Here is a 24,000-nt window from a genome sequence, read left to right on the forward strand (position 1 = left end):
CTGTTTGGTTGGGCTCCAGTTCTAAGAGAGGTAGAGCTGGATTTGTACCAAATAGGTCCTGTGTTTCCGCTGTCGGATTCTTTTTCACTATTTCTCATGTGTTACTCGTTACTTATGGCGTTGTGCTCCATTTTCCAACTTAACTTTATCTTTTTTCCCTATTTTTCTGTTATCCATGTATAAAAATTTATATATTAGTTTTTTCATGTATTTTTTTTTGTTTTCTTCAACTAAAACTAGAACCTTCATGAGACAACCTTCAACTTCAATTCCAAATTCAATCAAGTAGATCAACTAGAACCTTCATGAGACAACCTTCAACCTTCAACTTCAACATCTTGCTAGCTAGTTAGGTAGAAACTATTTAAAAGATAAATTAACTTGTGTTGATCAATCTTTACTAGCAGTAGATCATAGAAATGATCTAGGCCGTTGATCTTCTTCCTGACAAGGACGACTTGCCATTTTATTTTATTACACAATATTATTATTGGACATACACATACACAATATACTTGGAAGCTAGCATCCATATGCTCTTCTTCCCCAAACACACACTAATTATACAGTCACATAAGGTGTGATCGCAGGGCCATTTTGTCAGCAGTAAGAACTACTGCAAGGCCACCCTTATTCCAATATTAAGCACACATAGTAGTACAATCACACGGCATGCTTTATCTTCTTGCTGTAGCCGGTGCGCCGGTCCCAGTACCTGCTCCACAGCATCACGCCGCCGTAGTTCCTCGACCGCTGCACGATCGGCAGCGCCTCCCCCGCCAGCGCCGCCGGCGGGACGTACCCGCTGTTCGCCGCGCCCGGCGCCGCCGGGAGCCCGAGGTAGACGGAGCTCCTCGGCAGGCTGGACGCCCACTTCCTCCACGCCGCGGCGAACGCGGCGGCGTTGCTGGCGCGGTAGCTGCAGGACGGGTTGTTGTAGAACTGGACGTGGACGCGGTCGAACACCCCGGTGCGCAGCGCCTCGCCCAGCATCCTATCCGGGAACGGGCACTGCGGCGCCGCCGTCAGCCACACCTTCTTACCCCCTGGCTTCCTCCCGCTGTAAGCTTTGAGGTACCTGCAGTTTTTTAAATAGCGGGCTAAGACATCTAGCGGTAGACAGTCTTAAAATAGGTAACAGCGGGTTAAATGAGATGCTATAGCAGTTAAATTTTATACTTCCTCGATCCATTTCATATTATAAGTCGATTTGATTTTTTTTCTAATTAAATTATTTTAAGTTTGATTCAGTTATAGAAGAATATAGCAGCATTTTCAACACAAAACAAACATATCTTTAAAATATATTCAATGTTACATTTAATTAAATCAATTTATTCTATATAAATTAGGTTAAACGTTAAGAAGTTTGAAAAAAAAAATCAAAACAACTTATAATATAAAACGGAAAGAGTGCGTAAGAGCAAATAGCTAGACTTTTCTCAAATCTCAAACAGCTACAGAAGAAGATTTAAAACCGTAGCCTTAGGTACCTGGCGAGGTCGTCGTAGTGGGCGGGGCGGCCGAGCTCGATGTCGAAGTCGATGCCGTCGAGCACGGCGTCGCCGAAGGGGCGGGACTTGGAGCGGCCGCCGAGGTAAAAGTCCCAGAGGTGGTCGGCGACGGCCTTGGCGTCGGCCTTGGAGGCGAGGGAGTACCTGCCGATGCCGCCGCCGATGGAGAGGAGGACGAGCACCCCCCTGGACTGGCAGTACTTCACGTCGGGCCCCACGGCGCCCCGGTCGTGGCCGGCGAGGTCCAGCTTGTACCGGCCGCCGCCGAAGCCGGTGAGGAAGGAGACGATCACCGTCGTGTACAGCCCGCTGCCGCACGCCTCCCGGAGCCGCCCCTCCGCCGCCGTCTGCCCCCAGTACACCGTGATCCGCCCGGTCTTCTTCCCGGCCGCCGCCGCCGACGACGACGACGACAGGATCAGCGCGCCGCACATCGCCGCCGCCAGCGCCAGCCGCCACAGCGACGCCATGCTAATTAATCGCTAATGCCTTTGCCTGCTAGCTTAGCTCGATCTCGAGCTGAAGTGTGTGAGCTTTGCATGGTGTGGTGTTCTTCCGAGCTGGTGAATTTATAGGGAGAAGAGTAGGGTTCTCTCGCCTCGTGCGATTCGTGCAGGTGAAGCAATTCATGCTACGACTTTCTCCCTGATTTTAGGATGAGATTGGTCGTAGGATGATTTAAGTCAGAGCATCGATCATGTGATAATATAGATTATATATGGAGGAGGAATTAATTTAGGGTATCCAATAAGCTAAGCCAATGCATGGCAGATTGGAAGGTAATTTATATATATACAACGTGATCCTTGTAAACTACATGTATGAGCAATGCTCATCCTGTCTGCAGATTATCTGCATCTTTTGGAGGGGTTTTACACTCACACGATATGTTCCGTGTGTTCTCAAATAGAGAAGTTTTAATTAAGCCTTTAACTTTCGTAATGCATTTGGGCAGGCCAATACCTTTTTAAGGCCCTCTTTGTTTAGGCTTTAGCTTATTGGTTTAAACTTTTAAGTCAGCTTTTTTTTATATAAAATTTAATGGTGGAGTCATACATCTATCTCAAATAAACCGAAAAAACTTCTCCAACCTAACTTTTGGCTTAATAGTGTTAGAGTAGCTTGTGGCTTTAAAAAAGCCAAACGAAAAAGCCGTTTGTTTGTTTAGGCTTAAACTTTTTGGCTTATAAGTTGGCTTATAAACTTAAACAAAGAGGGCCTAAATATTCACATGAATAATATTCGAATAATTGAATATGAAACATATATACTACTTTGAGCTTCCTGGATTTCAAAGCATATATGAAAGCTGGCAGCGCAAGAATCCCGCGAAGCTTAGGCTCCTTTAAATTAAACACATGATAGAAAAAATGGAGAAACACGAAAAAACACAAAAAAAATTGATAGAAATGTAAGTGTTAAATAGGAGATTGCAAGACACATAAAATAATTAATATCAGAATGATCGTTTGAATAGATAGCGGGAAAAATGTAGCGAGATAAACTCAAAGCAAATTTTTCAAGAGGTTTGAACTTTTGGTAATTTTTCTTCAAAATCTCCATAGGATTGTTCATTCTATATATAAATTTATAAGAAAAAAGATTAGATTCAATCATTTGTTTCAAAGAGCTTCCTACGAGTTCTTTTCAATAGGATTGAAATTCTATAAATTTCTTATACTTTTTTGGAAATCAAAGGGACCCTATTTGATTTATGATGTTTGAATATTCAAAACCCTCCAATGCCATTGTAATTTCCATTTCTGGAGCTTAAAGTGGGGGCTGCAATGTTTAATTTGCTTTTTTTTTGTTTGGGATTAGTGCCGAGTTCAAATTTCAGGATTTTCATGATGAATTATTTTTTTGAAGTTGGTGCTAAATTTGATTTTTTTTCCAGCCACGGTTTTGTGTTAAATATAAGTAACTTGGGCCGGGCCACGAAATTAAAAAAAAATAAAGTGCATAGGCCGTTCTTAAATTTGTAAGGCTGTACCATTTAGGTCCCTAAACTTTCAAAATATAAATACAGGTCTCAGAACTTACCAAAGTGTATCATCTAGGTCCCAAATCGACACAGCCCCTCTAGAATCCTACGTGGTGCTGATGCAGCATACCACACGGACATGACATATCCATTTCTTTTTTTTTGTTTTTTGTTTTCTTCTTATTCTTCTTTTTTTTTCCTTTCTTCTGCTCGTGTCACATATAAAGGAGAAGAAAGAAAAAAAAGAGAAGAAGGAGAAGAAAAAGAGAAGAAAAGAAGAAAAAAAGATAAAAGTAAAATTTTTAAATGGTTCTTATTTGTCAGTTAAAATATATGATGTCACGTCATGTCCGTATGGCATGCCACATCAATTAGCACCACGTAGGATCCTGAAGAGACTGTGACGATTTGTGACCTAAATGACATATTATGACAAGTTCTAAAACTTAGATATGCTTTTTAAGAGTTTAGGGACTCAGATGATACACCCCTATAAGTTTAAGGGACACCCGTGTACTTAAGAAAAATATATAGATGCCAATGCCACGCGATATGTATGCATGCATGCGTGCGTTTCAAGCTTTTAACTCTTGTCGTGTAGAGGCACGTAGCTAGCCACGAATTTGAAGACTTCATTTCGAAGTGTTGAATTGCATGTGTACATTTCAAGATCGACTTTGAAATTATGGTAAAATTATATACTGTACACACGTCCTACCGCACGTAAGCTTGAGTAAACATGCAACTAAATTAAGACACTACTAATCGTACAAGTTTGGCTAAATTTACAGATAAATATAGTAATATTTACAATATCATGAGTTATACATGGTGGTGTTCTCACACACACTAGCTTCTTTTTCTTGTCGTAATAACATGCTCACATGAAACTTTTGATGTAAGAAGAATTTTCTTAAGAAAAAATTTTATATAAACATTTTGAAACTTTATATTAAAGTAAAAATAAATTTGAAAGCACTTCTTCCTAGAAACGAAAAACTTTCTACTCTATAAGCTACCTATAAAAATATTTCGATGAGATAAAAGAGCAGAGAGAGGAGCAGCGGGCTACAGATTTGTAGCCAGTTGCAGCATGGACTTCAAGATACATGTGTAAATGACAGGTGTGACCAGATATTAATTATATAGTATATGTTATATAACTATTGTATGAATTGGCTATAGATGATTTTAAGGGGGGTGTCTGACACGTCCCCCCCCCCCCCCCCCCCCCCAAATGGAGTTTCGACCGGGTATATTTGTTAAGCCAACAGTACCAGCTATACCATACCTTTGCTTCATATCAGTATTATCTCTATGTGATTAGTCAAAGTGATTATATTTTATAGCAATTAGCATATGGTTAGTGTTCACTTAAGCATATTAGTTATGCAGTCCTTGGTTATATTAGAGTTAAGGATTTTCTAAATAAAATATTTTTATAAACGTCAATTTAAATTTTAGATTTTATACAAGAAAATGATAAACTTTATACACGTAAACTTTATACATATAAACGATAAAAAAGACTTTATACCTAAATTATACTTTTAAATAGATAAAATTGGATTTAAATTGTACAGTTAAATAAATTATAAAATTAAGAGATAAATAAAACACATATATATATATCGATAAAAAACAAAAGTATAAATAGCAATAATGATATAAAATTATAAGAGTACCTTGCTAGCTAGCGTTACTTTGGTAATTAACAATCCAAATTACCGTACAGCTCCAACTCCTCTCTCCACATGGGCTGGTCAAAGCCCATAGGACAGGCCTCAATCTCTCCCAGGTGAGAAACGTGATCGCGTTTGCCTCCCCACACGACCGATCGCTTAATAGCAATCTCGGATTTGAAGCCGATAGTTAGCTATACTATTAAACTTGCTCTTAACACACAGACAACATAGTATAGTATATAGTGTATAATTTATTTGAACTTTTATTACTACCATGTAATTTATTAATCAATAGTTTAGTACGGGTACGCTCGGTTATTTGCTAACCTAGGCTATAGCTTGGCTGGGCAAACCAGCTCTTGCTCAATTGGTAGGCTTGGTTTAGCTCACTGTTTGGTTAATTTGTTTCTTTTTAGAATAGGTGTCGAATATACTAGTCCCTATGAGGAGTTGTATTTAAAGTTGAACTCTGTTATAGGCTCTTTCTTAAATAAAGAGGTATCATAATATAACCATGATGACTACAAATGTAGTGTAGACACATAGAAAAAATGATGCCGATGAGGCCATGGACTCATAGCGACTAGGTGTTATATTGGTTGGGGATGAGCATCCATAATCAGAGCTATGGAAATGTAGCCTTTGGCTAAACTTCATTAACAAATATAATGTATTCTTATGTCATTATCTAGTATATCTTGAGTGATCAATGACTAAAGCGAAAAGGAAGATTAATCATCGTTCCGCTATATCGACTAACTTTTATAATACTTTTGATGGCAAGATTTAGCAGCTAAATATTTGGTTTGTGTAACAAATCTAGCTACAGGTCAACCCATATTATTTATCCTTAATCATGTGAAATCAATGGTTAATGAATTTAACAGATCGAATTTAGGATGCAGAGAAGGATCCGTGCGTGATGATCGAAGATGTATCGATTAAATAAAAGAGTAGAATTGGAGGAGAAGCAAGGCCAATGGGGGTACAAATTCAGAAGCCGCTGCACTCGAATTTACCGCCGATGTTTTCATGCAGCAGTCGCAGTGTCTCCGCCATCGACGGCACAGACCTGTCCGCCGGCAAGGAGTGTAGGCACATTGTTAGCAACCCAGTATCCCAAATCTCAATAAACCAATAGCCAGTACAAGCAATGAAAGTTGTGGTGAATTTGAGGTGCAATTATCTTGGAACAACTCAAGCTTTGTGGTAGAAATTAGAGTGAATAGGGGAGACAAGCTACTAGCAGAAGTAAGGAGGAAAAAGAATGACCAACAAGTTCCAAGACAGGAACAGGTATAGTTGCCGCCTCCGCTGCGTTGCAGGTTCAAAATGTTCGAAGTGCAGCACTTGCTGCTTTTCATGTTGCTCTCCCTTAGACTTGTCTTGGCCAGGGCATGAGTGAGCTGCTAAACTGGGCCATTGTAAAGCCGGCCCAAGTTCCTAACAATTCCTCTCCCTTAAAAATTCAGCTTGTCCGCAAGTCGACAACGAATAAGTATGAAAAGGAAAATTTTGCCACAGGACATTGTGACTTTGCGGTGTTAGCTGTAGAACACCGTGCGAAGTAACTTTTGAGGGAACACACTCTTAAAATATGGTTATTTGCAGTAGACACCGCACCCATTAAATTAATAATTTCCGGTTGAATAGGGGAGAGAAATTGTGTGAAAGTTCTAAAATGTCCTTGGGCCCACATGTCAGGTCTTCCTTCTCTCTCCTCTCTATCCCCTCCTTCCACACCACCATGGCTGGCGCTTCTCCGTCCTCCATGTCAACGCAGAGGAGATGGCTCATGCTGCGCTAGCCCACGAGCAAGAACCCGCGGTTGACGTGCGCAACGAGGGAGGCAAGCTGATCGGAGCCGTATGCCGGTGAGGGAGAGAGCGCCATGATGCCGTCGGGTGGCACATGGGGTCGGGGAGCGGGCAGAGAAGAGCTGGGCATGGAGGCGCATGGTTTGGAGGATGTACAAGGAGGCGGCGACGGCGGTCATCTACGGCGGCAACGGCCATCTTCTGCTATAGCCGCATTCCGCGCAGCTGCGCCTTCCGCTGCTCCGCCATCGCGGCGGTCGCCGCTCCTACACGAGCATGCCACCACGTCGCCGCCTGCTGCTCCACCTTCACGCCGACCACCACCCACCTTCACGTTGGGCGCCACTCCTGCACGAGTGCACCATCGCGTTGCCCACCACCTTGTGCAGCATTGCGCGCCGCTCTGCGCCGTGCGGCCACTGCAAGCCGCGCAGTCGAGGGGGAGAGAGAGATGAAGAAGATAGGAAGAAAAAGAGAAGAAGGGGGCAATTCTGGTCAAGGCGTGTAAAAACGTGGGGCCCTCTCATCTAGTCAGCATGGAAATTATTGATTTAATGGGTATGGTGTCCCTTGGCAAATAACCATATTTTAAGAGTGTTTTCCCCCCAAAAAATCAATTCACGCGGTGTCCTGCAGCTAAAACCGCAAAGTCACGATGTCTTATAGCAAAATTTGCCGTATGAAAAACTCAGCTCTACCTGGATCGAATGGCATGTGCAAAATTTTGACACGGTGTGTATTTGAATTGCTTTTCAGCAGTTTGAAATATTGCCCAAACCATCCTCTATGCTGCAAAAACTCAGCTATAGACTCATGTCCACCATATCTAGGGATCTCAATCTGATATAATTAATGATCAAGAAACACCCACCATCTAAAGTAATCTCCCACACCTGATTTGTGTGTAAAAGCAAGAAATTGTTACCTCCTGTCATAAAAGTTGATTCATGGAATTAGAAGACCGAATACTCCCTCCGTCCTATTTTGAGTGCAACCATAAGTTTTCGTGTCCAACTTTAATCGTCCGTCTTATTTAAAATTTTTATAATTAGTATTTTTGTTGTTATTAGATAATAAAACATGAATGTACTTTACACGTGACTTATATTTTTAAACTATTTCAAAAAAAATTAAATAAGACGGACGATTAAAGTTAGACACGGAAAATCATGGCTACACTTAAAATGGGACATAATACGTGAAAACAACAATCTGGAAGACTCTAAGGAATTAAATTTAAAAATATACTGTTAATTCAATTTTTTTTCAGGAATACTCGAGGGGCAAATTGTTTTGTAGAAATATACCGTTGATCTTGCACAACCATTGTGAAAAATAGCGTGGACATAACGTCACAGACATTATCGCGTGGTGAAAATACGAGATCGTACGATACATGACAACGGTGCGAGACAATGTGTTCTCGGGGAACATACGGTCTCGCTGCCTCGCTGATTGAAACACACCGGCATGGCAGTCCCGGCGATCTCACTTCAATTAGTGGTTAATTATCTAATTACGTATTAACTAAAAATAATTAGTAATTAATTATCCTGATTAGTGATTAATTCTAATAGAGACAATTAATCACTAATTAACTGGCATGGCAGTGTGGTATCGTTGATTCAATCAGCGAGACTTCTTTTGTTCTGCGAGACCGCACGGTCTCTCGCCTTCGCCACGTGAGACCATACAGTCTCGCACTTTTTCCACGTGAGACCATACAGTCTCGCACTTTTTCCACGTGATACTGTCCGTGATTCGCTCGCATAATAATTGTGCGAGATCGACGGTATATTTTTATAAACAAATTTACATCCGAATATTTTTGAAAAAAAAATAAATAAATAGTATATTTTCAAATTTAATACGATTCGAAGCATCACATAATATACGATTTCTGATTTCTTTTTTCTTTTGTACCGCAACTGCAAGAGCCTGTTACGATTCTCAAGGCAACGCGCGCGCACGCCTCATTCCCCTCCTCCTCCGGTAGAAGACGAGGAGGCGGCAGCCAGCTCAGCATCTCCTCCGTCCTGCCGCCGCCGGCGACCATGCCCGGCGACCATGCCAGCGTCGGCGCCGCCGCAGGGAAGGCGGCCACGCAGCTCAAGGTGCTGATGCCTTCTTCCTTCCACAAGATGGTAAGAGGAGAAGGTAGCCACCATTTTTCGCCATTGCTCTTTCTTTTCTTTGATTCTTTTCTTCAATGTCTGCAGCGCATCTCCGATGAGCTCGCCGCGGACCTCCTGGGCGAGCGCGGCGACGAAGGCGTCGGCGGCGCGACGCGGCGGGCGGCGCGCGTGGTGAGCCCGGTCGGCAAGGTCTGGGACGTCGAGGTCGGCCGCGACGGCGACGGCGGCGCGTTCCTGGGGCGCGGGTGGGCGGAGTTCGCGGCGGCGCACGGCCTGGGCGTGGGGTGGTTCGTGGTGGTCCGGCACGAGGGCGGCGGCGTGCTCACCGTCAAGCTGTTCGACACCACCTGCTGCCTCAGGGGGTTCACCACTCGCCCTGCAGGTAATCCAATGATTATTTGCACGCAAAATTTAAGTCAATCATTTTGGTTTCTGTTTCCTTCTGAGAAATACGGGTAATCAAATTGAACTAGCTTAGAAATTAATCTACTCGCAAAATGGTTTTCGAAAAAACAAACACAATAATATAAGATGATCACTATATATCACATAATGGTCATCCGGCACAAATGAATAGTTATAGTGATCGAGTATCACTATCGCGGTTAACTTTTTTTTTCCGCCAGAATCGAAATGAACCGACAGTTATACCCTTTTTTTACTGTCAGTAATGCTGTTTCTATGGTAGTCTCGCTTATTACCATTAATTGGTTTGTCGATTAAAATTGAGAGTTAACGTTTTCTTTTACAAGTTATGACAACCGGAAGCGGTAGAGCAAGAGACGCGTCACGTAAGCCGCAATTCTTGAGGGTACTTCTACCGGGTTTCATGGAGAAGATGGTGCGCAAACTCATCCTATTCCTCTGTTGCTTTGTTGTCCAAATATTGGTTTATTATTTTTTATACTACTATAATTTTCAAAATTCATTTTTTTAATGCTGATTTCTATTGCCAAGCATTTGAATAACCTTTTTTTGCGGGGAAAAGGGAATATATTACTTAGCCAATGAGATGAGAGATGAAGTTACAAGAATCATCCGGCCAAAAGGCAGACAATGCCTCACACCGGCCTCTATTGGCTAGAGTATGACTAACAATATTTTGATCTCTATGCACCTTCTTTATAGCTGATTCCCTAGATCACTGACAGAGGCCACAAACCTCCTTGATTAAAAACATGAGCTCTGACCACACCATTCCCTTTGCCTGGATCAGCTGCACCAACTCTAAGCAGTCCGTCTCAACAATAAGCGGAAGAAGAGTCCATTGCAACGACATTAAAATACCTTCCTTGCAGGCAAGCAGCTCAACCTCTAGAGCGCTGGAACATCGGGGTACAAAGCCACAAGCAGAGAAAATAACATTTCCTTTACTGTCACAGAGAACAGCCCCAATTCCTCCCTGATGCTCAGTTGAATCAAAGGACCCATCTACATTCAATTTCATCCACCCATGATGTGGTGCCTCCCATTTGTGCACCGGTTTCTCTAGTCTGCTAATTCCCTGACGGCACTTACTGTAGCAAAATCGACAATTTGCTTCCCAGATTCCAGGTTAGCTTCTGGATGATAATAATAATACTATGAAAGTATTTTTTGAATAACTTGATGATAATAATACTATGAAAGTATTTTTGAAGTCAAATCTACAAATATGATTTCTAAATATTCAATCTAAATATTTACAAAAGTACTGATATTTAAACTTTTTAAATTTTGATTTTAAAAATGTCCAAAAAAATATGTATAATTCATGATCGTAGGTAGCACTATGTGGGTATTATTCTTTTTGTGTGCCACAAAAAAAGCATCAAAATTACTTATGTCACTAGTTTAATTATCAACCATCTGTTAGCTAACAAACTTTATACTTTTACCATTCCTCTTTGTATTCCATCATGATGCAATTCGCAAATAGCACACAGGTGAAATTGTCGATGATACCTCACTGGAACTAGAGAGAGCTCTCTCCTTGAACAAGATTTCTCCATGTTTATGAGAGAGGTAGTTTTGATTTTTCACGTCACTCTAACGGCCCAAACATAGGGATGTTGTCCATTTCTGTAGCGACAAAACTGATAATTTGATCTACCTAGTTAGTGCATGAACAAAATAATCCCTCGATATGCCTTTCTGAATTTGCCTTTCTCTTGTAAATAGACCCTTCTTTATCAATGTATAAGGCAATCTTCTTGTCTTTCTTTCAAAAAAAAAAAGAATTTGGCTTTCTGAATTTTCAGAGTTGAGATGTCAGATGTATAATGAACTATGCGTGCACTGACATATCTGTTCTACCAGAAGATCCCTGCTAAGTTTGTACAACATTACATTGCCGAAGAGCATCTGAACATCCACATGGCTAACATTTTAAGCCCCCTGGGCAAATTCTGGCGCATTGAGCTCGAGAAGGATGAATTGGGCATGTTTTTCAAAGGAGGCTGGTTACAGTTTCTGTCATTCCATGGCATTTCCCCGGGTGATGTTGTGCTCTTGAGGCATGAAGGCAACTTGGTGTTCAAAATCAAAGTGTTTGGGATCAATGGATGCAAGAAAGATTTGAAGACCAAGGATGACATCAGAATTCAGCAAAGTGAGCCATCAAATTTGAGTTGCTGACATTTGAATTAATCTGTCCTAATAAGAACATGCTACCATTCGTCCATTCGATTCATTTCTGTCTTGTCAACATTTTGCAGGTGCTAGGAACCAACATGAGACACCTTCTTTTTCTACAAGGAAATGTAACAAAAACAGTAGATTTGGTGAAGATGATAAAAACCAATTACAGGAAATACCTTGCAGTATAAAGGGTAGCAGAAAGAAAGGCAGAGAAACAAAAAGGCTGAAAAAATCCAAATCTATCTACGAGATCGGACCGCCTTCTTGGATAAAGAAAGAGATCAGCAACTATATGCTTGAAAATGGCAATATTGTAAGTACTAGTATTAGTTCCTCCCACACATGATATATATGATGAGCATATTATGAATAAGATAAAAAGCCTGTTTGAAGGAAGCTTTAGATTCTCAGAAGCAGCTGGTGAGAATCTGAAAACGCTGAGAAAACTAGCTTATGTCTTTTTCTCAAAATTAGCCTTTGATTCCAGGAGAAGCTGTAGCATACAAGCTTCCCCAAACAGGCCCAATGTAGCTCCACTAAGAATAAGATAAATGCATTTACACTTGCTATGGATTATTCTTATTGTTCATGTAGCTATACTCCCCATAGATATCACTCAAGCTCAGCCACCACAATACTAAAATTTTACACTTGCACAAGAATTATTTTCATTCATTACACTGCAAGAACATACCATGCATCCTAGCTAGATCATGTATATAATAGAATCAGTATTGCATTCACTCCACTAAAGTGAAAAAAAAAAGAAGTTCAGCTGATCAGACTAAACCTTTATATCCACTGTACATCTGCAGTCTTTGCCAGGGATCTTCTGCAAGTCGATCGGGCTCGTAGAAGAAACCACCATCACTCTAATGATCAACAGCCCGAGAGGAAGAAGCAGCGGCAGCAGGTCATGGGAGGTGGCTTGTAGCGTAAACAAGAACGGATACGGCTGCTGCAACCTGCTGCCATCCGGCTGGAAGAGGTTCTGCCAGGCGAACGGTCTCCTCGTAGGCGACGTCTGCACCTTCAGCGTCGTCGAGGCCACCCTGTGGCATGTTGCCATCGATCGAGCAGTCGAGCGTAGCTGATGCTAGAGCTTAATTAATTAGCCGGATAGTGTTGTTCGTCAGGCTGATTAATTGTGTGTCTCTGATATATATGCCCTGGTTATTCAGGACATGCAATTTTTGTTTTTGCAATTTTGGATGATGATGATGATGAAGATGATGGATTGATGGTGGTGGTGATGGCTTTGGGTTGTACAGTTAGTTAAGTGCTCTAGTAGTGCCAACTGCCAGATGGTTTGTCTTTTTGATGCTGCTTTAGAAAATGGGGATAAAGGGTGTGTTTAGTTGGAGGCTTGGAGGTAGATGATTGTCTTTCAGTCACCTCGTTGGTCGAATTTTGAATTTTGAATTGTTTGAATTTCCCTCGTAAGCACATGCTACCTATATTCTAAAATGTAGCTATTTATAGCGCAACGACATGTCCTGATATGAAGCTATTTCTCCACCTACCCTCTCATCTCAACCAAATACAACCATTCTTTCCACCTATTTTCTCTTCTTCACCAATCACAACCCTACTCTAATCATCTCTACCTACTTTCTTAATATCCTAATTGGCTGAAAATGCTTGGATTGCTATGCATTGGAACCAATGTCTTAGAAATGTTTATATTATGTAAAAATTTACTGCCCGTGAGGGTTGGCGGTACTATAATCATGGTCGTCAATCTAGCACGATCCAATGGTGGTCTTATATAGGTGAGTCTGGACATAGTAGCTCAGTTCTTTTGTGATGGTTCCCAACCTCTCCTTCTCGATTTTCGCGCGCACATTTTTCAAACTATTATTTCGGTGCGTTTTTTGCAAAATGTTTCTATACGAAAGTTATTTAAAAAAATCATATCGTTTCATTTTTGAAAAAAATAGCTAATACTTAATTAATCACACGCTAATGGATCGTTCCGTTTTCCGTGCTAGAGCCAAAAATTCCCAACATGCTCTCTCGAACAGAGCCTTAGATAGCATTGGACTATGTCTTATATAGGCCATGCAAGGCGTGGCGTGGTGTGTTTTGACGGCTATTATCGATCAGTTTCGCCCATCAATATTACCAAAATAAAGGAGAACTAATTATATTTGCAATGCATATTTATGTTTAAATAATAAATATTCCACTAGCACTAGGATTACTAACCTCTTGCAGAGAATAAACATTAAATGGAGGAGAATCGACATCAACACGGACGATCAACTAATTAGACGCTGTCGAGAATCAGACTTATCGATGAATGTGCCAAGAACGCAGAAATGACATGACCAATTGGACCAAAATTCACAAGTCTAAAATGAGCAATAGAAGAGGAGGCCACCAGCTAAAAATGGGCTGGATTGGGCCGGCCCCTTGTTCGGCCGAACCCATCCTGGCGCCGTCGGATGCAGCGTTGCGTCTGGACGGTGTGGATTAGCCCCCAATGACGGTTGGAGGGTATTTCCGACCATTCCAACCGTCGCAACCGTCATTAGGAGGCTATATAAGGCCTTCACCTCCTCAGTTTCTTTACACACCTCAAGCAAGAAGTTCATTTCATCTCTCAAGTTTAGTATAGTCTCTAGAGTATAGTGGAATATAAATAGAATAGAATCTTCAGTCCTCGGAGTCTTCGGAAGAATTTGGGTATGGCTGTAGTAGCTCTTCCTTCTTTTGTAAGACTTGTACTTTATCTAGAATACTCTTCTTTATACTACTTTGGTATTGTATTACTTTCCGAGTATATGAACACCGACTTTATTATATGTCCAAGTTATATTTATTATAATGCTAGCTTAGCTGGGAGATGCAATGGTGTGGGTAATAATCGTGTATACGATGACTCTATGTCATGACGATGATATTAAAGTAGTATTTGGTAATTTAAGCATGGTGTTTAGATTACTGGATATCATTATTTGGGGTTATATGCTGCGGAAGCGAGGTGGGCTGCTGATGGTGACAGCTCAGTACGAGTATTCCTCCGCGCGTGTATATAGTCCTAAGTTAATTTCTTGGGGAGGGTACTTCTCCGTATTTAGCCCCGGTTGGATGGTCATGACGGATTATCGTAAGGAACTCAGCAATCAGGGGTGGCTCCTCAAAGCACCAGAAGGGTATCAGAAAAAAGGTATTATAGCTAAGTAATTATATAACTAGGATGTATGTATACATATGTATATATACTAGAAGTATAGGAATATGATCTTTCTATTTTCTTTTCACTTAGCTTAGATAATTATGAATGAGAGTATAAATGCTTCTGCTTAGTGTCACTTTACCCTCTGAATTATATTAACTCCTCCTTAGACTTTGGATTATTACCAGTAATATATAAATTATTAGTACAGTTCTCTCTATTATAATCTTCCCACGGGATTAAACAAATACGATACTCTTGTAATACTCTCGGGTGAAATTCTACAATGATATATCCGTGCGCTTGCAGATGAACTCTGTAACCATAATATAACATAAGTATTTCTGCGCCATTGCTGGGAATTATATTTCTAGTAATATCGTTAAGAAATACCAACAGTGTGGCTGGTTGGCTGCTGCTGCTTGCGATTACCCGTGTAACAAATCAGAGAATCAAACCAGGCATGAAAGAGAAAACTGAAGTCTGTCATCCAGGCATGTTAAGAAAAGACCAAAGTCTGTTAGAAAGCTGAAAAACTCTGGAGTGTTAGCGTTGTCACATAGGCTGCGTGATGTCGTGGAGGAGAGAGGGTGTGGGATGACAAGAAAGAATAAGGGCCTACCCGACTTCACTGTCGCTAGGAAGAAGCAGTCACCACCACCACCAAAGCCGTCCTCCATTGCCACGTGCGTCGTCGGCAACACCGTATCTGAAGCGGCGAGGGAGGAGTGTCCGTGTCAGTTGGTTCAGATCTGGAGCAGGGAGAAGGGCGATGGCTGGGGAGGAGGATGCCATATAGATTGGGAGCTCGGATTCTTCCGTCGGAGCTCGATCCCGTCAGTTCTGAGATTGATCCACACCGCCTAAGCTCAATTTTTTGCCACTAGAGCTCGTCGCCATGAGTGGAGAGGCCGCCGGCAGAAGGGAGGAGGGAGAGGGGCACCGGTGTGGACGTGACTGACGGCGGTGAGTGGAGACAAGGTAAGGTACGGAGGCGGCGGAAAATGAATCAACGGCGCAACTGCTTCTTGGCTCCTCCGCCGATGGGGAACAAGGAAGGCAAGGAGGAGAGAGAGAGGGGTAGATGAAAAGTGATTTACTGATGGGAGTGGGACCATCAAATAAAATACTTCCTTCGTTTAATGATGTAAGACTTTCTAGTATTGTCCACATTCGTATAGATGCTGATGAATCTAGACATATATGTGTGCATAGATTCATTAGCATATATATGAATATGGACAATGCTAAAAAGTCTTACATTATGAAATGAAGGGAGTAGTTTGCATTGCTAGATGAGTTGCTTCATCCTACCAGATAACGAGATTGAAATTTCGTTTCGAAATTTCTTAAATTTCGGACCCCTGGCAAATCAGTATCTCATCCGAAATTTTTGGTTTTTCTAAATTTTTTTTCAATATTTCGAAATTTACGAAATATTCGGATTTTCTCAAAAATTGTTTTTCAACATTCCGAAATTTACGAAATTTTCGGTTTTTCTCAACATACCTCCGACTTGCGTGCTCCCACCGGACCAGTTCAGACTAGACTAGAGTAGTACCACTTTCCCCTATCCGGGGTCCTCGACGCGACGCGACCGGAAAACAGAAGAGGCGCGTTGAAACCGGCGGCGCCCATGGCGGCCATGTCGTCGGCGGCGGACGGCCTCCTCGCGATGGCGGAGGAGGCGGAGCGGCGGCGCGACCTCGGCGCCGCCGCGCGGTGCCTGGAGGCGGCGCTGGCCCCGCCGCCGCCCGCCGCCGCCGCGTCGGCGGTGGCCGCGCCGCTCCTCCCGCTCGCCGAGGCCCGGGCGCGGCTGCGCCTCGCGGCCCTGCTGCTGCGCTCCCGCTCCGGGGGGCTCGCCGCCGCCAAGTCCCACCTCGAGCGCGCCCTCCTCCTCCTCTCCCCGCTCCCCTCGGCTCCCCCGCGGCTCAAGCTCCTCGCCCACTCCCTCCTCGCCACCGCCTACGGCGTGCTCGGCGCCGTCCCCTCGCAGAAGAACGTGCTCCGCCGCGGGCTGGGGCTCCTCGCCTCCGCCTCCGCGTCGGGCCTCCTCGCCCGTGGCCCGGCCCTCCTCTGGACCTGCAACTTCCAGACGCAGCTCGCCTCCGCGCTCGCCGTAGATGGGGACGCCGCCTCCGCGCTCTCCACGCTGTCCGCCGGCGCCTCCGCCGCCGCCGAGCTCGGGAGCCCCCAGCTCGAGCTCTTCTTCGCCGCCACCGGCCTCCACGTCCACCTCCTCTGCTGGGAGGACAACGCCGCCGTTGAGGCCGCCGTCACGCGCGCCTCCGGCCTCTGGGAAGCACTCCCCGCCGACCAGGTAGCCTAGATTAGGGTTTCTTTTTTTCTTTAATCCTATAAATAGTATTTCTTCCCTTCCATGTTATAAGTCGCTTAAGTCAAACTTCTCCAAATTTGGCCAAGTTTATAGAAAAACATAGCAGTATTTGGAACACCAAATTAGTTGTATTAAATCTAATATTGAATACATTTTGATAGTATGATAGTTTTGTGTAGAAAATGTTGATATGTTTTTCTATAAATTTGGACAAACTTAAATAAGTTTAACTTAGAAAAAAAAGTCACAGCGACTTATTATATGTAGCGGAGGGAGTTGCTAAGATTGTAGTAATCTGTGTGGAGACTCTAATTGTAATGTATCTTTCTAAAAAATACAATTGAATTTAGCCTTTTGTTGAATTGGGTGCAGAAGGAGCAGTGGACTGGGTTGTTCTTCTACACAGAGCTGCTTCAGACCTTCTACCTGTTGAGGACATGTGACTACAAGGCTGCCTCGCAGCATGTGGAGCGGCTAGACACTGCCGCGAAGGACGAGATGCAGAAAGGCCAGCGGGTTCAGGAGCTTGCTGCTGAGCTCGGCACAGTGGAGAGAACGCTAGCGCAACCAGGGTTGAAGGAGAGGGAGAGGTCGGCGCTAACGCACAAGCAGAGGCAGCTCAAGTATCAGCTGCAAACATTGTGTGGCTATGACAAACTGAATGATGTGTTGGATTACGGGGATAAGTTGCTGTTGGCACCGCCGCCGATGCATGGGGAGTGGCTCCCACGGGCTGCGGTGTTTGTGCTGGTGGATCTCATGGTTGTCATGGTGAGCCGGCCAAAAGGAATATTTAAGGAGTGCGGAAAGAGAATTCATTCAGGACTGGAGCTCATTCGTGGTATGTGCTGCTGAATATCAACTAATTTGAATTATTGCTATAAAAATGGGGGCATCTTGCTAACTAGGGCTCCCATCGGATGGCCCAATAAGCCAAAGAATAAGCCAAATTTTAAATTTTCAAACTTATTTTTGAGATTGATTTTGAGATATTTTCAACGTAGTTTCTTTTTCAGCATTGGCTTTTAAGTTACAAAGAACACATATAGAAAAGTTTGACCTACAAATTTATTTTTATTTCCTAATAAGCCGTTTTGGCTTATTAGAAAAAAAGCCAACCGATGGGGGCTTAGGCATCTCTAGACATTTCTAGTTTACAACCATGGCCACAAGATAGTAGCTGTTTCCTTCTTGTGCAGTTTAGGCAGGTCTGAACTTGATTCAACCATTTCATTGTCTATTCTCATGTATCCACGACATCCGAATGACTTGATGCTACAGTTTTTGTTCAACTATATGAGATTGTGTGTAGAAAACTAGGGAAAATTCAACCAACACAAATAGTACGATTTATTGCTCCAATGAACTTTTTTTTACGTATAAAAGGCTTATCTGTCTCAGAGTACACGTGTCAACATTTTCTCATATGTGTCTACAATATAATTGTGATATGAAATAAGTGTTGACTTTGGCATATGCTCAGAGACCCTTGCAAGTTGTGTGTATTGTTGACCAAGTTGTTGATTGAGCATTTTGAACTTAGAGTCAAATTATCATGATATGGTAAGACCTACAACCAATCCATGAAGGATAATGTGCCTATGGCAAGCTCATGTAGCCGAACACTCCACTATCAGTTATCATTTTCAGCAAATCCAATCAATGTGTCCATGTCACTGCCCTTACCATGTTACTTGTTCGATTTGATATAAATGATGTAGCATTAGTTGAAAGAGATGAGGAGGGTGACAACGGGGCATTTAGTCTTTAATTAAATTTATCGTTTAGGTTTGTTTGATTCCTTTTGGGGCACCAAGCGAGGATGTGCTGACCAATTCTACACCATTGAGTTTCATTAAATAGGTCTCCCACTCAAAAGTGAAATTTGGATTTATTACATTCCAATCATATCCATGGCATAACACCTTGAGAAAATATAGCCGCCATGGTCTTATCTTCTGCAAGTGGTCAGCTGAATAGTTATCATCATAACCTTTGCATACCAGATTAACTCATCTCATACCTATCACTAGGAAATTTGGAAGGAAAGTTCTTCTAACACGATGTAGGTTGATGCTTTCATAGGTTAATGACTGCCTAAACACGCTCTTGCACCACACATTGTTTTGGACCTTCAAAGCCTAGCTTTAGTTTTGTCCTTTAAATTCTCTAGGAACTTGTATATATATGGAACTTAGTGGTATTCACATTGTTTTCGACAGGGGAACTCTCGAAGCTTGGGATTGTGGATGGTGTGACAGGTGAGAAAATGGATTTCTTTTATTATTATATGGGGACTATTTACCATTTGTATGGTTCCATATGTATTTCTATATTCAAAGCTCACTCATGTTTTCTCTGATTGGTTATGTACTTATGGTTCATTCATGATTCACCCACTGTACAGAACAGTTGGTTGATCTATGTCTTAGAGGTCACAAGTCATGCTTCCATATGGCTTGTCTGATTATAGAATTTTATCAACTAGATTATGGATTTATGGTACCAATTGTGTTGAGTAAAAACATGTGTATGATGTATAGTTATTGCCTAGTACTTCTGACTGGTTTCACTTTTTAATCTGGCAATAGCATCCTATGGATGCCTTTAAATAGCCTTCATTTGTGACACTTGGTGACCTATAGGGTCAATGAGGCATAATTGCTAAAACTACACAAGGCAGCACCAATTTCTGCAAGTTAAAGATTGTGCCTACTATATGCATCATAATATTCTTCAAATATACCTATACTTGAAAGAGAATTCATGTAAAAGATTCTATTTGCCACTGTATTGAACATCTAGAAACAACTTTAGCTTCGGTTTAAATCGTTGCTTGTGTTCATGCGTGATATACCTTGTAGATTGTCTCAGTTGGTTGTAGTGAAATTAATTTTGTGTTCAATCTGAAAGCATTTTGTGGTCACTACATATGATCAAATCTCATGTGTTCATTAAATGCCTTTAGTCGTTTTCTTGTTCACTTTCCTTAACATGTTTCAGTGAGCTACTATAGGGTCATTTGGTTGAATCTTGTGGTTTGGCCTATTTATTTTAAATCGACCTGAAAAAGGTGGGATGTTGGAATCGAACCCTGGTTGGCAGGGTGGGTTTTCGCCTCGGACTGTTGGCCACCACCCAGCTATCTGGTTTTTGTGCTTAGGAAGGAATACTCAATATATTTAAACTGTGTTTGAACAACAGTTTAACCAGCGGTTCACTGATCAGACCATTGGACCGGTGAACCAAGAGTCTGACCGGCTCGATAGATCCTAATATAGACCAATAAGGATAAAATTGCTATGGTACTTCCTCCTGTGGCCTTCGTCCTTTCTGATTGGTGTGTAAACACTGATGCAGAGGCAAATTTGGAACACTCTACAATATGGACAGCTGGCCTGTATTTGATGCTTTTACTCCAATTTTTGGAAAATAAAGTTGCTGTGGAACTCACGAGATCAGAATTCGTTGAAGCCCAAGAGGTAATTGCACAAACATGTTCATTTTTGACAAGTATCTGTTTTCATCTAGTACTATGTACTGTGGACAATATATATCTCACATTACATTGGCCAGATATATGCTTTGTGCATATTACTGAGTTTGGTGTAGGCAAATGTGTCTAATTTTATAGATACAGTAATTATAATGGTACTATTCCCCAATAAAGAAACAGATGTATGGATCTTCCTTAGTTCCTTGTACACTTTATTCACTCAATTTACCCCCTTTTTTTGTAGGCTTTAGCTCAGATGATAAACTGGTTTACTCGTTTCCCAACAATTCTCCGAGGTTGTGAAAACACAATCGAAATGCTAAGGGGACAATATGCACACTCTGTCGGCTGCTTTGATGAGGCCGCTTTCCATTTCCTTGAAGCAGCAAGGGTATTTATCCCCCTCTGAGTATCACTTAACAGTTCTTGACCCCTATCATGTGCTTGTTAGTCGTATGCTATTAAACCAAAGTATTACTCTGTACTTTGCATCATGTTCTCTCCATCTTTCATGTGACCTAGGGACTTAGGTCAGTTTGCAGTTGCTGCATCATGTTGTGAAATCTCGTCAGTTAGGAGAATCTTTATTCTTCGATCCAAAAATATAATTGAATAAGTGCTTTTGAAAAGCCAATGCGATGTCAAATGGAACCTTAACACGAGGCATGGTGTCATTCATTATCTCTTGTCTGTAATGACAAGATCTATATTTCAATTGGTTACCATTTCTGTCATATGGTCTGCTCATGTTCTGTTGCAAGCTAAGCTGTCATACTCATATCTTAACTAAAATGCATGGAATGATTTCAGCTGACGGATAGCAGATCAATGCAATCTATGTGCCAAGTATATGCATCAGTATCCTACATTTGCATGGGTGATGCAGAATCAACTTCACAGGTGAAGTAGGATTTTATGTCAATCTTTCCTACCTGTCTTCTGCTGGCTAAAAAAACTAATTATTTCTTCACCTTTTCCATTCTTCAGGCACTAGAATTGGTTGGTCCTGCTTATAGAACCATGGACTCATTTGTTGGCGTGAGAGAGAAGACCTGTATAATTTTTGTTTATGGACTTTTACTTATGAGACAGCAGAATCCACAAGAAGCAAGGTAAGGAGTTATTATGATATAATAACTAGTGCACATGAGTATTATTGTGTATTGTAGAATAGGTTTAAGGGACTCCATACTGTTACATTGTGTTCACATTGCATCTAATTATGTTCTGAGCACTACTAGCAAGTTTGCTAATAATCCATTGATATTTTGTGGATTCAGGCTTCGCCTTGCTGGTGGTTTGAGAATAGCACACCAACAGTTGGGTAATATCCAATTGGTTTCTCAGTATTTAACAATATTGGGTACATTAGCACTTCAATTACATGACTGTGGACAGGCCAGAGAGATCTTGAAGTCATCACTGACATTAGCTAAAACACTTTATGACATCCCAACCCAAATTTGGATCTTGTCAGTATTTACAGGTATGCCATAGTTACATGAAGTTCTATAAAATTAAATTGAAAATTCTTGTGGTAAAAATTGCATGTATATAGCTCCATTTGCTTCATTTAGCCTGTTCCGTTTCCTTACATAGGCTGTTTATATCACTTCATATGCATGCCATGTTCTGACTGCAAATCGATGTTGGTTGATCCTCATGTCAGAGTTATATCGAGAATTGAAAGAAAGGGAAAATGAAATGGAAAACTCTGAGTATGAAAGGAAGAAAGAAGATGATCTGCAAAGAAGGCTTTCGGAAGCCCATTCTAGTCCATTTCACCAGGAGCTGGTATGATACAACCAGAGCTTTTTTTAAGTTAATTAGGATATCTACCTGCTTCTTCTTGGCATGTTCGCTTTACATGGCTCCATTTCTTTCCTGCTGGTTTTATAGCATGTTAGGATAGAGTCACTTTGGGATGGTTTCATACTTTCATAAGAGTGCCCAAACTAGATGTTTCAATCTTTTCCGGATCATATTATGGAAAAATAATTATTTCTTGTGAAATGTCTAGGGAGAAAGTATCTTTTTGTAGGGCTAAACCAGGAGTATACTTTATCTAGTCTGCTATATCCTGACGTAAGGCACCGAGCAAAGAAATCATCGATCATAGCTAACTGCTACTATTCTAGAGAGTTTTGTTGCCCTACTTGTGGCCATTTATGGACATTCATTATTTACACGAGTGGTTTCCATTCGGATGTTTGGGTGGTTACCAATTCTCCATAATACATATGCAGCTTAGATTGACGCACGAAGCTCCCTTTCAGGTGGAGAAGACCAGAATCCAAGTTCAGCAGCTGCACAACTTCTCAAGGGAGCAGCAGGGGATGCCTGGCCCGACAACGGCGAAGGCTGACCTCGACATCCCCGAGTCAGTAGGGCTGTACGCTGCCCAGCCTTCTTCTGTCAAGAGGCTGATCGAACCGAGCTCGGTGCGACGCAGTAGCAGGAGGCGGCTATCCTGACAAAAATCCTGACCTGATGTCTGGGGTGCCCGCCCATCAAATGGGGGGCAATGGAGCAGCAGCATGCTCACATACCAACTCTTGGGATATAGCAGCAATGGAAGAAGAGCGGTGACATTGTTTGAGGTTGTAGGTGCTGATTTATTCCATTGGTTGTTTATTTGTAGTTAATTATGCATTATGGATTGCTCTTTAAACAGATTAAGAGGTAGCAAAAGAACCGAGTTGGTGTCGTATGGGTAGAAACTAGAAAGTAGGATTCCTTAGGAAAACAAAAGGTAGCTGCGGATTGAACTGTTGGTGATCATTTGTAGTTAAACAATCTAAAGATTGTGAAGTAAACGGAGGAAGTGAGAGGAAAAAGATGAGTCGGTTTCATTGTATGGCAGTTCAAGGAATCAAAGGATAGCTGCGGTCTGAATGGTAAAGTGATGTTAGCGAAAAATGAGATGCAACGCTTGTTGCATGCTTTTTTTAAAAAAAAATTATAATATTTTAAAAATAGACCCTTTAAAAAATATTTTTAATCTAAACTTTTTCGCCACGTTTAGGGTGCAGCTGCCAATGTCTACCGTCATGCCAGTTACATTGGCGGTAGGAGATTTACTATTATCATATTTTAGTAAGATAGCAATCTTAACATATATAAAATACAATGTCACACCAGACCATATCAAAATTTGGTATTTTTTTAAGGCTGAGTTCGGCATGTGGTATTGGGAATTAGTCTCACACGCACGCATTTTGTAAAGTAACT

At 41.8% G+C, this 24,000-nt stretch overlaps 3 protein-coding genes across 4 annotated transcripts; 2 read left to right on the plus strand and 1 right to left on the minus strand.

Annotated features, from left to right (window-relative positions):
• Window positions 1-454: 454 nt before the first annotated feature.
• On the minus strand, window positions 455-1,986 carry LOC127771701 (acidic endochitinase-like). The gene is made up of 2 exons (XM_052297627.1): window positions 1,494-1,986; window positions 455-1,078 (listed from the first exon to the last, which is right to left on the minus strand). The coding sequence occupies exons 1-2, from the start codon at window positions 1,982-1,984 to the stop codon at window positions 664-666; spliced, it is 906 nt and encodes a 301-aa protein (XP_052153587.1). The 5' UTR covers window positions 1,985-1,986; the 3' UTR covers window positions 455-663.
• A 7,068-nt stretch (window positions 1,987-9,054) lies between these two features.
• Window positions 9,055-12,848, plus strand: LOC127770778 (putative B3 domain-containing protein Os04g0347400). The gene is made up of 6 exons (XM_052296582.1): window positions 9,055-9,144; window positions 9,220-9,517; window positions 9,888-9,976; window positions 11,434-11,725; window positions 11,832-12,067; window positions 12,570-12,848. Exons 1-6 carry the CDS (start codon window positions 9,055-9,057, stop codon window positions 12,846-12,848), a joined length of 1,284 nt encoding a protein of 427 aa, XP_052152542.1.
• Window positions 12,849-16,556: 3,708 nt separating this feature from the next.
• Window positions 16,557-23,660, plus strand: LOC127771398 (sister chromatid cohesion protein SCC4). 2 transcript variants are annotated; one of them, XM_052297306.1, is made up of 10 exons: window positions 16,557-17,255; window positions 17,646-18,114; window positions 19,496-19,534; window positions 20,634-20,755; window positions 21,014-21,160; window positions 21,580-21,669; window positions 21,757-21,881; window positions 22,050-22,255; window positions 22,439-22,563; window positions 23,016-23,660. In XM_052297306.1, exons 1-10 carry the CDS (start codon window positions 16,572-16,574, stop codon window positions 23,241-23,243), a joined length of 2,235 nt encoding a protein of 744 aa, XP_052153266.1. In that variant the 5' UTR covers window positions 16,557-16,571; the 3' UTR covers window positions 23,244-23,660. The 2 variants fall into 2 exon arrangements, with proteins under 2 accessions (XP_052153266.1, XP_052153267.1); XM_052297307.1 differs by having other exon boundaries at window positions 23,046-23,660.
• The last annotated feature ends 340 nt before the right edge of the window (window positions 23,661-24,000 follow it).

This window comes from Oryza glaberrima, chromosome 4 (assembly GCF_000147395.1).
Source record: "Oryza glaberrima chromosome 4, OglaRS2, whole genome shotgun sequence".
Classification (NCBI taxonomy): Eukaryota; Viridiplantae; Streptophyta; class Magnoliopsida; order Poales; family Poaceae; genus Oryza; species Oryza glaberrima.